General features: G+C 39.1%; 2 protein-coding genes across 2 annotated transcripts; one reads left to right on the top strand and one right to left on the bottom strand.

Annotated features, from left to right (window-relative positions):
• The first annotated feature begins 5,595 nt into the window (after positions 1-5,595).
• On the top strand, positions 5,596-8,883 carry cmtm8b (CKLF-like MARVEL transmembrane domain containing 8b). The gene is made up of 4 exons (XM_026185310.2): positions 5,596-5,832; positions 7,116-7,289; positions 7,416-7,535; positions 8,312-8,883. Exons 1-4 carry the CDS (start codon positions 5,701-5,703, stop codon positions 8,396-8,398), a joined length of 513 nt encoding a protein of 170 aa, XP_026041095.1. The 5' UTR covers positions 5,596-5,700; the 3' UTR covers positions 8,399-8,883.
• A 342-nt stretch (positions 8,884-9,225) lies between these two features.
• On the bottom strand, positions 9,226-11,617 carry LOC145431917 (zymogen granule membrane protein 16-like). The gene is given in 5 exon segments (XM_080308279.1): positions 9,226-9,264; positions 9,266-9,346; positions 9,440-9,547; positions 9,746-9,843; positions 11,605-11,617. Coding segments are annotated over 5 exon segments (339 nt in total).
• Between the last annotated feature and the right edge of the window lie 1,516 nt (positions 11,618-13,133).

The raw sequence follows: 13,133 nt of genomic DNA, 5'->3' as shown, positions 1-13,133 counted from the left end.
ATACGGACAGCAGCGCTCACAGGTGAGGAGAGAGTGAAAACTCGAGGTGGGGCCAGTGGGGAAATCAAGTCTTTAAAAGACAAAAACAGAGTGATGGTGCTAAGAGTGCAGAGGTGGATGAGAAAGCTGAGCGCTCTGGTGAATCTCAGACTAACATTTGTATCAGAAGAATATGTATGAGAAGGAAAAAGGAAAAATGTTAAGATCGAAATGAATTTTGGTAGACAGACGAGTCACATGACAGCCAAACTTTTTGGAAGAATTTAATTAATACAGTGCAAGTCTAATTAGAAATGTTTACTGGCACATGATCCTGTTCTAGAGGCCTTTCCACAGGGAAACACTGATGAAGACAAAACCCCCCCAAACCCAGCAGTTACGGTCTCAGAGGGCGAGGTTGTGCCTTTCGGGGAATAACCACATAATTTTATTTAGAACTGATGTCAGGACTGGTGGTTAAACAGGGAGGGGCTGCTTTTATGGTTACACCGGGTATGTGCGTGCGCATATATGTGTGTATGAATGTGTGCATGCATTTCACCATAACATGTGTTGGAGGATGTGGCAGATGTTGCAGAGGCAAGGATTAGTGTGTGTGTGTCTTTATGTGTGTGTTAAAAATATCTTTCCCACAGCGGGAAGCCACAGTGGCCAATTACAGCGCAGCATCTGGGCTAGCACACAATTATTAGTGCACGTGTGTGAGTGTGCGTGTTTCTGTGCATGTGTGTGTCTGTTTACAGAGGGGTTGTGGAGGTTCAGGCGGAGTTCAGGTTATTCACATCTCAGGATGTAGAGTTTCAGTAAATGGTGCAGCGTGTGTGCAACAGTGGCGCGGCTTTGTGTCACAGCGGCAGAATCTAAACACACACCACCACGAGGACGACAGAGCTGGGGAGAATTAGAGGCACGGAGATGAGTAAATATGGAGAAGCAATGGAGACAATGATGAGAATGGAGACGGCACTGCAAGGAAGTAAGGGCAGGAGAGAAAAACCAAATAAAAGCTCTAACATCTCCAGCAGAGATATGATACATTGCTCTCTTTTCTCTCTTTCTCTTTTTTTTCCCCTTACACACTCTCAAAAAAGAATGCAGAGCGAAAATACAAGCCCAGCAACAAAAGGTACAACTCTGCACATTTTTAGTCTGTTGCATAATTCCCTCTGGAGTCAGTGGAAAACTAATTCTGTTTGTTTTATTTTCTCATTTTCAATTAAACCACTCTAAGATTATGATTGCTTTTCAGACTGGATGTTTTGGATGCAGGTAAGCTGGTTGTGGGTCAGTCTTCACCTGAATTTCATTCAGATTAATTAAATTGCTCGAGGGGGTTGAAATGCAAGAGCAGTTGCAAAGTTTCTGCCCAGATATAGTAGCAAATTAATATTTTCCTTCAACAAGTCCTTTAAAACAAATTATTTATGCCGCTTTACTTCCATTAATTATTGCAGTCATATTGGGTGTTTTTTGAGTACTTAAGCTTAACAACACAAAATCTGATAATAACATGGATAGACTTAATTCTGTCTCCACAGCTAACACTGCCATTAATTAAACGAGATAATATCCAAGTCTAAGGTGATCAGAAACCTCCTAAAAGGAGGGAAGTAATCAATAATCACCTGTAGCCTTGTGGTGTTTCAGGCAGCTAAAGGAGAAGCTTTAACAAATTTAACTGAACAACTTTCAAACTGACTAATCACATCAGAGAAACAGCTGATAAAAAGAAATTACTATAATGCTGACTAACTATGTCATATATTTATTGATTACATCCAGTGCATGTGTGCTAGCTTTTCTGGTATTACAAGGCAATATGTAGAAGATAATAATGGTTTGATAATTTTGCCAAATTCCTACTCACAAAACATGAAAATTAAAATTCATCCAGGCAAAGAAAATCCCATTCATGCTGGTCAGTACATTACAAGCAGTGTATTGTGACAATGTGTTGTTACAAATGCTAGTAGGGGGACAAATGGGGGTTTGGGATGCTGAGTATTAGGTGAAGGGTAAAAGAGTTAAAGCAGCAAATGGAAGTCGGATAACTACCACAAATACCTTTAGAGCAACAACAGCTGGTCATGTCACCAGTCATGGTTTCCCCATATGTGTGGCTGAGGACAGTGTCCACTCTAATGTGAGCACATTGACAGTAGCTTCCATTATTCAGACATTCAGTGCCGACGCTGTGCTGACAGCACATTTTGCAATGCACACCTTAGCTACAAAGCTTGCTTTCTGCGTGCTGTATATAAGAAAACAGTGGCTCTGTGGTTTCACGACTACATTCACGTGTGTGCTATGAAATGGGGATAAACTCACAGAACTATACTGATGATGCACTAAAATAAAACCGTTTGTGTAAGTTTTTACTCATGTGCACAACAATATTCAAGAAATAATTGAGAGCATAACTTGACATTAGTAAATGACATTCTGATTGTATTTCCATTTTTAATTAACAAACTGAAAGTGAAGTGACCCCAAAGCTATTGTGATAATTAGCTTTTAGACAGCTCACATAGAAAATCCATTGTCCTCAAACAAATACTAATGTGCTTTTGTGCCCACATCTGTCAATCCTACAGTACACACAGAAAAAGCCTCCACTCACTGTTAGTTTTATTGTTGTACTGGCTACATGTAGTCAGTGACTAGCTCAAGGAAGGAAAGAAAAGCTGCCCGGTTGCTTCAGTAAATGTAGATAGACAGAGAGAGTAATGCAGAGTATAGATTGCTGCAGTGGATATATTGCTTTTCGGAGCAGAATGTGCCCAGCAGAGCAGAATTAGTCTATCAACTAGCATAAGATAAAGCTTGAAAATATCCAGTCAGATAATGCACGGTCCTAGATATTGACTGCAGCAGAGCACCACAAAGCATCTTAATGTGAAGGTTATTGGTCGATCTGTTTGCATCGGATGTTGGGGAGAGAGAGCTTGGGAGCCAACCCAATGAACCTCATCCTCCTCTCCCTCTTTTATTCTGTTTCCCAAGAATCTTGTTGACTTGTTATTAATTTTGGCTTCATTTGAAGCCACCTGGTTATTCCAGTCACTTCTCTCCAATCACAGATTCCATTCTGGAGGGAACAGCTGCAGGAGCCAAAGACAAACATAAGGCTTACGTACTCTTGTTTTATTTGGACAAAGTAGAGTATAGAACTGTTGGTAACATTTCCATTTAATGACGCTGGTTAGAAACTTTATTTGCTCTCTTTCTAAAACGCAAGCATGCCTAAGGGGTGCATGCTTCTGTGGGGAGAAAGCATTCATTTAACCAAATAGTGTTACCTTGACCATACGACACAATAATGACAACAACAACAACAAAAACAAATATGTGTTGAACAAGAAAGCTACACACTCAACATGCAGACAATTAACCAGCCCAGTGAGCCTTGTTGGAGCTCCACCTTGTGCCTTTTGTCTCCGCGCTCTGCTATTTCCTCCGAGGCAAGGTTTTCTGCCTGTCTATGCATAACTACTGCCCCCCTATGGTCAAAGCCGTTCACTCACTTGTTTTACTGCACTGCAGCAGGCCCACACTCAGTGTAGAATAAAACAGGTCTAATTAGATCCTAAACCTTTCTTCTTTCTGAAAGATAAGACTTTAATCAATACAGCTTCAAGATTTCCTGTTTAAAAGCACCTTCTGCTCACTCGTGTACTTATTGCTTGCACATTTCAGTGTTTGTGCTCTACTGTGCTCTATGTGCAGAAGACACAGGAAAGTCTTTTTTTCATTAATTCATTTACAGGAAGTTACTCTCTGATAGGTTTTGTAGTATATTATTGTGCTTACTATGCACTTTACATACTTCATGAGACCACAAGGAATTTGCCACTTGTAGAATTGTAGTTCTTTTTCGGTTTTTCTAAGATACTCCAAGTTGTCTAGTGAACTAACAAACATTTTAACCATTGAGCTAATCCTTGTTGTTATTTTCGTTTGATGAATATTGAATATTTATGAAACAAAAAAAAAGAATATTTACTTGTGGTTGATCAGTTCAAGCAAAACTTGATTTGTGACATAATGTATCACAACTTAATATATACATTAACATGTCTGATGTCTGGGGATTAAAGTGGGATAAGGCATGTGGGGGAACCCCAAGTTGAAGTGCAGCAGGGGAAAAGAATTATATAGAAATAAGTCACATAACGTGTTCAGTGAGCTCCAGTAGGTTTTTCATCGTGTACAGACTCTGATCTGTGCTGCGATTGCTCGGAAGCTTCCTGTTTTTTGTGGATTGAGTGACCTGAATTCAACAAGATATCAGATGTTACACAAACTATGTGACTAATTTCCCAACTCTAGACAGAATAGCGCATAAAAGGCAGAAATCAGCGAGTGAATCTGCATCAGCATCATCACTTTAAATTTAATTTGCTAAGTTTGTAGCCTAACATTAACCATGAACATCACAGCTGTCCTGCGAGTTCAGCATTGTGCATCACTGTAAACTTCATCACAATGCTGCAGACCAACCAGTTCAGCCTGAACCATCGTGTACTAAAGTGCTTGTTTACTTAGTTTTACAAAAACATCAGAAATACATCATGTTTAGGTCCAATATCTGATTTAAGAACTCTAATAATGAACTAGAACTTTACGAGTAAAGTTCTAGTTTCTAGTTTATAAAATTTTACTTGCTCAGCAGGCCTTAAGTTTGAAAATAATCTCTCACCTTCCTTGCCTGTACTGCCTTCTTACATGTTTCCGCATCTCTCTGTGCAACACATTAACTTTTTTCTCTCTCTCTCTGGAGTCCTTCATTGGAGAACTCATCACATTAACTCATCTGCCTGCCCACCCCCCGTGACTCTGTTCGCAGGCGTAAAACAGACTAGTGGCCATCATCCAAGGAGCCTTCCTGGGTAAACCAGTAATCAACCTCCCTCACGTCAAATTTTAGCCATTAAAGTGGTCTTCCGGTTCGCTTTAGGTCCTACTGACAAGACTTGTCAGTGCCCCCTCTTTCACCCCCTGCAACCCCCAACCATCAGCCCAGCAACCCATCATAACCCATCACCAGTTCAAGCCCTGGCTCCGACAGTCTCGGTCGTTGTGTCCTTGGGCAAGACACTTCACCCGTTGCCTACTGGTGGTGGTCAGAGGGCCCAGTGGCGTCAGTGTCCGGCAGCCTGTCAGTGCGCCCCAGGGCAGCTATGGCTACAATGTAGCTTGCCATCACCAGTGTGTGAATGTGTGTGTGAATGGGTGGATGACTGACTGTGGTGTAAGCACTTTGGGGTCCATAGGGACTGAGTAAAGCGCTATACAAATACAGGCCATTTATCATATAGTATCATCAACACAAAGCAGTTATAATCAATATGTCCTGAAACACATTTCGCACAGTTTTACTCTACTCACCTTAAACTATAAGTTATTTATTTCCTTCCAATCTACACCACTTCTTTTTTTTTACTGGACACGACAATATAACGACAATTAAAACCATAAAAAAGAATCTTACTCAGCACTGGTGTAAACTTTTAAAAAACCCTAACACAGAGAAAAAAAGTCTTTCTTGAGTCAATCAGATGAGAAGAGACAATGGCGTGTTTGTTTATAGTATTGTTTCATAGATGGGTGTCCTTGCTGGATTCCGGGAAAGGAACAAAACTTCCTCTGCTACAGTCGCAGTCTCAGTGAAAGCAGACAGGCTCTCGGCGTGAGTGCATCATGGAGAGACCTGTTGCCGTGTCGGTGCGCAGGAGTCCCTCACTACCAGATTACAACACCTCAACCTCCACCTTGGCTTTTGACCAGCATTTCACTACAACTCTCAAAGGAATTCTCCTCCAGGCTGAGATAGTAAGTGTGACTTTTGAGTTTATGATCCTTTATCCTTGTACATTATCAGCACTGCTAAAATCAAGCTAATGACCAGAAGCAAGTGATTATTCATTCAGGAATCCTTGTCAGGAAGGGCGGTAATTTGGATGTTAACAATAGACATCAATAGAAATATAAAGCAACTTACAGTTATGGTAAAAGTTTACATTAATAGCTGTGAAACACACAGGCAGCTAGAGAAGAGACAGCTTAATAAGTGGTTGTTTTAAGACTCGAAATATACAGACAGGTCTTGAATTATGCTTTAATAATGATTGTTTTTCTAGAAGTTTTTCTATTTACACATTTTAAAGAAAAGTTATATTTCCCTTGAATGTTTTATGTTTCTATGAAAATCGGAAGTTGACCAAAAAACTCCAAGCAAATCAACTCTTCCTCCTTTTTCTCCCTCTTTGTCCCTCTTCCTTTCTAAATCATCTGAAGGAAAAAGTCAGGATAGCCTTACTCTAAATACAGTCTGGCTGTCTGCCATTCAGAGGCTGGGCACGCCAGAGCTAAAATAATCTGATTTCAAACCATTGCAGTTAGGTTGTTAAGAAAAACCTAACAACTTTCTGGTTGGGTTTATGTTTGCAGATTTAAGAAACTGTTCCGTGACCATACAGATTGGCATATTAGTTGCAATTTTAGATCTAATGCTTGCAGATAAAACTTGAAAATTAAACCATAGGAACTCCTCTTTAACTTCAAATCCTAACCTTTGGCTGAGTGCAGCAGGTGCACTGAACCATTTCAGTAACACAACAGGTTATTTTGTTAAGTTCCCGAGCACTAAATGATTTGATTTCAAAGGAAACCAAAACAGCTCACAGTCATGCTTCACACCAGAAAACAGTTTCTTCCTGTGATATGAAACATCCAGCAAGAATCTTTTGTCGTGGAGGGGAAGGGTGGGGATTGGAATAGTGTTGGGAGGAAGGAGATTTAGTCACTCACAACCACAGCACTCACCCACTCACTGAGATGGAGAATTAAAGCGATTAAAGTGACATGAAATACAGTTAGAGTTATGCGGTTTAATCATTTTTGACTTTAAAAAAGCTGAAAGTCTACACATCTTCAATCCACTGTGTGCTGTAACGAGACAAAACTACAAACGTCATCTTTGGCCAACGAATTATCAGTCCAACCACATGCAATTTCTGGAGACATATCTATATCATACATGAATTCAAAAGATACAGAGAGATTAGAGCTTCAGCCAGTATTGACTCTGTCTGCTCTCCTCCCCTCTCTTCTAGATATGTGGCATGTTAGTGTGGATTCTGGTTGGGGGTACAGACTATTTTCATCTGCCTGCTCTCTGCTGGGTGATGTTTCTTTCCATCTTGTTCTGGATTCTAACAGTTAGCCTGTTTATAATTTACCTCACTGGAGTCCACAACAGGATACCACAGGTCCCCTGGACCACACTGGTAACTCACAGACACATGCAAATACTGCACAAACAAGCTGCTTTACTCTTTTTGTTAAAAACTATTTTTCCAGGATTTTGCAAATAGTTTTTAAAACCTGTAATTCTCTGTCTTTGTCTCTATCAGTCACTGTGCATTAATTGCATTGCTACTGCACTATATCTTGTGACAGCAGTAGTAGATGCTCTCTCCGTCAACCAGGACGTCAGGGGGCGACACAACTATAACTGCTGGGCAGCATCAGCGGTAAGAGCACCTACTATTTTTTAAAGACAAAAAAGAAAGAAAGAATAGCAGAAAGCTATAAATGCAGCATTTCTACAAACACAGCGACTGAGCTACCATGGAGATTATTGGTCTGAAGTCTTGTTTTGTTTTGATAAGACAAAATATACTTTTATATCTCAAATGTTAGAGCTAGATCAGTAAGCATAACTTAAATAAAGTAAATTAAATTAATAAAATATGACAAAATAAGTAAAAAATAGAATAAAACGTGTGTAAAAAGTCAGATATGATACAGTACAATGCATTATTAAGTCGCTTTAAAGATGGCAACTGATTGTAAGTGGTCGCATGCCTGAGCCGAGTCGTCCCAGCAACCATTTCAAAGGCACCAAAATTACAAGTTCATTACACACAACCGCTGTTTTCCCCAGTGTGACTGTAGCATAACTCCAATTTTAATCTGTACGTAACTTGGTGCTCAGCACTGAAACTGATAAGAAAGCTTGACCTGAAATTTTCTTAGTATTTCTCCACCAGAACTTTATATTCCTAAAATGGAAAGATTTTAAGTTTATATGTATGTGGGAACTTAAATGCTAAGGACAACATAATGGGTTGTACTGTAGACTGTTTCTGGGTGCTGTAAATGGAAGTGAAAAAATGTATATATAAAATAAAAATGTATATATATATATATACATAAATACAAATATTATGTCCAAATCTAACTTCAGCCTATTTTTGTGTCTGTTTTGTTTCCCCCTTTTTTTCTCATCTCCTCGTTCACCTCTCAGTTCTTTGCATTTCTGACCACACTTTGTTATGCAGGAAGCAGTTATCTGAGCTACCGTACATGGAAAACCACAGAAGAAGAGCAGTAGCGTCATTGCCTCTCATCTTATTGCAACATCCTTCTTTTTCTCTGTCAACACAAACGTTTGTGACTTCTGTGACCAAATTCTAACGAAGTAAAGTTCAGTAGAAAAATGAAAAACCTGCTGTGACGGAGCAGCCACTTGTTTTCAGCATGTTTAACCTTGTTTGTGTGATGCAGCCGTGCAACCAGTGGTCTACATACAAGCAGTTTGAGAAGATAAAGCAGTGAAGGACGTAACATAAAAACCATGTGTACACATGTGTACAATGTGCGTTTGTTCTAATATCCAAAATGCTTTTTATTTTGTGTATTGATTTTTCTCTTGATTGCCACCAATTTCCAAAAAGATCAAGTCAAAAACGTGCTGCTCACAAAACACTGAACATTATACAACTTTATCCTTCAACCATAAAGCATAAATAAAAATAGTAAAATCATTTGTATAAGCTTTGTGTGATTTTGATTAAAAGTGCAAAATGTCACAGCTTCTTCACAGCTGCAAACGTGCAATTTTTTTTTCACTGATGTCTTTTCATTTAATACCAAAAACCCCCACCTGTCATTAGCACATATTATATATTTAAACTTGGAAACAAACTAAACTCATCTTACATAATGACTGTTCTGTTTGTTCACAGGAAAACAGTAAACTGCAGACCCAATTTCCAAAAAAAAGAAAAAAGTGTAATACAGTGCACCCACTTTGCTATTTTCTTAAGAGATTTTTTGTTCGATGTTTAATCAGTTCAGTTTTATTTATATAGCAACAAATCACAAAAAGATTAATCAGTGTTTCTGTCTTTCATTAATAACTTCATCTGTATTGCTGCCTTAATAAATGAACAACACTCCCCAGTGAGCTCCCAGGGATCGTAATCCCATTACCACTGAGTCGTCTGCTCAGCAGTCTGAGCTTTGCATCAGGGTGGGGCGGGTAGAAGTTAAAGGAGCCCTGCACTGCAGGACCAAAGGTCAGCACATGATGATGAACATTAGCATTGCACATGTCAACAAAGAGGAAGTGTAACCAGTAAATGTACCAGACCTGAGTGGGCTGGCTGACGATCAGAGAGCGCCCTCTGGAGGTCCCAAATATCACCTGATAGATGTAGTTGTTATCAATTTTCCAGAGATCTAAAATGTAGGCAAATAACTAATTTAAAACAGATTAATGATATAGATGATGATGATGCAAGTAGAGTAGAATACAAAGTAATTAAGTTAAAAACTATACCCCACAAAAAAATAAAAATCTGTAAATAAATATCACATTAAAGTAGGTTAAATGATTAAAGAACATTTCACATGGTTATAACGTGAAGCTAATATTTTAGCATCAAATGTCTCTGACCTGATCAACGGCCTCCCCATCAAACAGTTCCAGCTCTTGTGGGGTGCCATAGATGCGACCGACCACGTCGGCCCAACTGTTATGGTAGCGGAGCGGAGCTGTGACGCATACGTTACAGAAGAGGAAGAAAGCGCTTTTTCATTTTGACTCTGTTTGAACTACAAGTTTCTTTGGTCTGTCCATTCCCCATATTCTCCCTAAATATATTTTAATTTATTAACAATAACCTGCAAGAATGCAACAGTATTGTATGTATAGTGTGTATGCAAACAAATCACTAACAAATATGACAATTTTACAGTTTCAAAAACGTAGGTATGGCCTCAAAATAGAAATGTCATGTTTTGTGCAAGCCACAAACTAATATTTAAGATCATATAAACAAGAATGACCGTCCTGTTTGTAATACAAATAGGAGCTCATGGCTGTCACACAGTGGCAGGTTGTTAATCACGAAATGCCTTTTGCTAGTCCTATACAGGGCTCTTTTCTTAAAAGTAATGCAGGATGCTACTCATTTACTCCAAGGATAAACTACTACTTATTACAGTACTTTCACGTTTCTCTGTAAAATGACCTGAAACGCATTGTCCCATTTTTACCAGTAAACAATATAAACCTGTAGGCTGCAGTCTCACACATCAATCCAAATCCCTATCCTTATGAGGACACACATATGATTTTCTCTTAGTACTTAAGTATAAACAAAAAGCTGAAAACAGAAAGCAAAGATGAAAACCAGCACAAAGAAACAAAGCGATCCCCACAGTGATTCTGCTTTAGGGACATGAACAGGTCAAATCAGAGGCAGCAGCCTGACTGTTCATCTGTTTATTATCTTTTGAAGTTCAGGGTCTGGCTGCTGGGTTGGGGTCAGCATTCACTCAGCTTTAACATCACTCTGGGTTCTTGGCTAGTTTAATGTTAGCATGCTGTCTGTGTTAGCAATAACATTAATGTGGCAAGTGTAATTCCTGCTTAAGGAATTCAGGGCAAATCTCATCCAACCCTCAGGCACTGCCACCAAGGTTGTTTAATTTCCTCAGTGGCCTCATCTGCAGTAACGAGGGATCATTTCCAGACTCTGTTTCCTCTACAGGAGGTGTGTCAATGAGACTGAGGAGATTCTTGAATAACACAGATGACAGTCAGAACCCATTCCTGACCCAAAGGCACAAAGAGATAACTGTCTCATCCACCAGGCAACACCCAGACATATAGGCAGTGAGCCAAGACAATCTCTGAATCTTTTTCAAATATGCATGAAAGAGTAAAGCCAGTCACACTGTCATGACCTGACACTGAACAGAGGAAGACAGAGGACTTAAATACACAGAAGGGTAATTAGTGTGTGAAGTGTGAACACCTGGGGAGACACAGCTGACACAAATGAACATGACGCCACAGGGGGGAATAAAATGAAACAAACTGAACATGGAAACACTAGACTCTTCAAAATAAAACAGAAAACATGGAGACACATAGACATGACAACACAAGCTTGACAATTAGAACATGAAACCGGGGGATAGACTAACGCACAGGCATACCTGAAAGTAAAACACTGAGGATAAGACAGACTACGCGGAGGACAAGAAAAGACTTAAAATTACAGAGTTATAGATGAAACCAAAACTATAATGAAACTCAACTAAATCCTAATGAATAATAACAACACAAGAACTAAACATATTTCCTATGTAACATAAGGAATCAAAAATATAAAATAAACTCAAATTGCTGGGTCACAAACAGCCCCTGATCCACACAGTGATAGTAGTGAAATCACCCTGTATTTGAAGACAAGCAGAAACACATGTTCTCAGTCTTGTATCAGAGGTCGAAGGATTGCTCACTACCAGAGATGGGCATTAACGCGTTACAACTAACACATTACTGTAATCCGATTACTTTTTTCACATAAAGTAAGGGTTTTCTATCACAAAAAAAGTCATTAGATTACTGTTACTTTCCCGTAAGCACGCTAAACCGCGATTTTGTTTGTCAGAGTGGCTCATCAAGAATGGATAATATGGAGTGCAGGAGAGAGTACGACCAAACAGCGTTTAAAGCTTGAAAGTACTGACATTACTTTGAGTCTGATTCCATAAAAAGTGACAAAAACATTAGCGCCTGCTGTACTCTCTGCATGGGAATAAAACTGCTTTCTACAGCGATAAATTAAGCAATAAAGGAACTAATTACTTTTGAAAACAAGTAATCAATAAAGTAACAGGATTCGTTTTTGGAGAAGTTTGCATCTTCAAAGTTTGACAGGAGCTTACACTATGCACTTTTCTTGACTTTACTGAATCTCCCAAAAAAGTAATTATCATATTACTATAAAACTGTAAAAAAGCATAAACATATTGCAAACATCATTACTGACAATACTGTTACTCCACTTGGCACAGACCAAATGCTTTGAATTGAATACAAAAGGAAACAGATTTACTCCACACTTAAACATCCGTTATTTTGGCTGCAGTTACATTTGATCAGATCTAAAAAAATATCACTCTTAAAAAGATTTAAAACACAGTTACTCAGTTTACTCACGGACAGATCACACCACGTGATCTGCCATGGGTGACTACAACTGACTGCCAGAAGGTGGCGCCGTGGTTCACAAAACCTCACAAACATTTAAACGCTCTCAGACTGAGAGCAAAACACATATATGAGTGTGACTTTACTGTACGACACAATAGTTGATATACTTTGACATTATACTTTTTCCTATGCATATAGTGTCGGGAATGAAATGAAGGAGATGAGTGAAATGACAATTTTCGAGACAATAATAAAATGAAAGTGGCACTGACAAAGATACGTAAGGCAGAAAGCTGGAGGTGGTAGAGTTAAAGATGCTATGATTTTTGTTAAGCGTGAACACAAGAGACTCTGCCAGAGGAAATGCTAATTACTCATGCATGTAATACACATACTGTATACATCCTCTGGCCACTTTATTCGTTGCACTTAATAACGTGTTGCACCGCCTTTTGCCTTCAGAATAGCCTCAATTCTTCATGGCAGAGGTTCAGCGAGGTTCTGGAAACATTCCTCAGAGATTTTGCTCCATATTGACATGATGGCATCACGTCCTTGCTGCAGATTTCTCAGCTGCTCGTCCGAATGGATGCAAGTTTTTTTTTTTTTTGTCATGTGAATCACTTATCTCCCCAGTAGATGCCCTCATTGAGCTTCTAAACAGAATATTTGCAGCTTAGCACATATCTTCATACATCGATGAGCCGTGTATAATGGTACACAGTAAGGTACAGCTTTAGCCTGAATTTGTTAAATTGTCTGAGCTAATTCAGCTTTGCTTTTGCTATTGTTGCTCATTAGATGCTGATGTCCCACTGCAGAGGACTTATTTGTA

This window comes from Astatotilapia calliptera, chromosome 11 (genome assembly GCF_964374335.1).
Source record: "Astatotilapia calliptera chromosome 11, fAstCal68.1, whole genome shotgun sequence".
Lineage (NCBI taxonomy): Eukaryota > Metazoa > Chordata > Actinopteri > Cichliformes > Cichlidae > Astatotilapia > Astatotilapia calliptera.
Note: the sequence above shows the minus strand (reverse complement) of the source record. Positions and strands in the feature narration are given on the sequence as shown.

What these genes read in the sequence shown, in the direction of transcription:
- cmtm8b (XM_026185310.2), top strand. Translation starts at nt 5,701, where the DNA reads ATGGAGAGACCTGTTGCCGTGTCGGTGCGCAGGAGTCCCTCACTACCA. An exon ending in TTCTCCTCCAGGCTGAGATA is followed by an intron (nt 5,833 to 7,115) that starts GTAAGTGTGACT and finishes CCTCTCTTCTAG; the next exon opens with ATATGTGGCATGTTAGTGTG. An exon ending in AGGTCCCCTGGACCACACTG is followed by an intron (nt 7,290 to 7,415) that starts GTAACTCACAGA and finishes TGTCTCTATCAG; the next exon opens with TCACTGTGCATTAATTGCAT.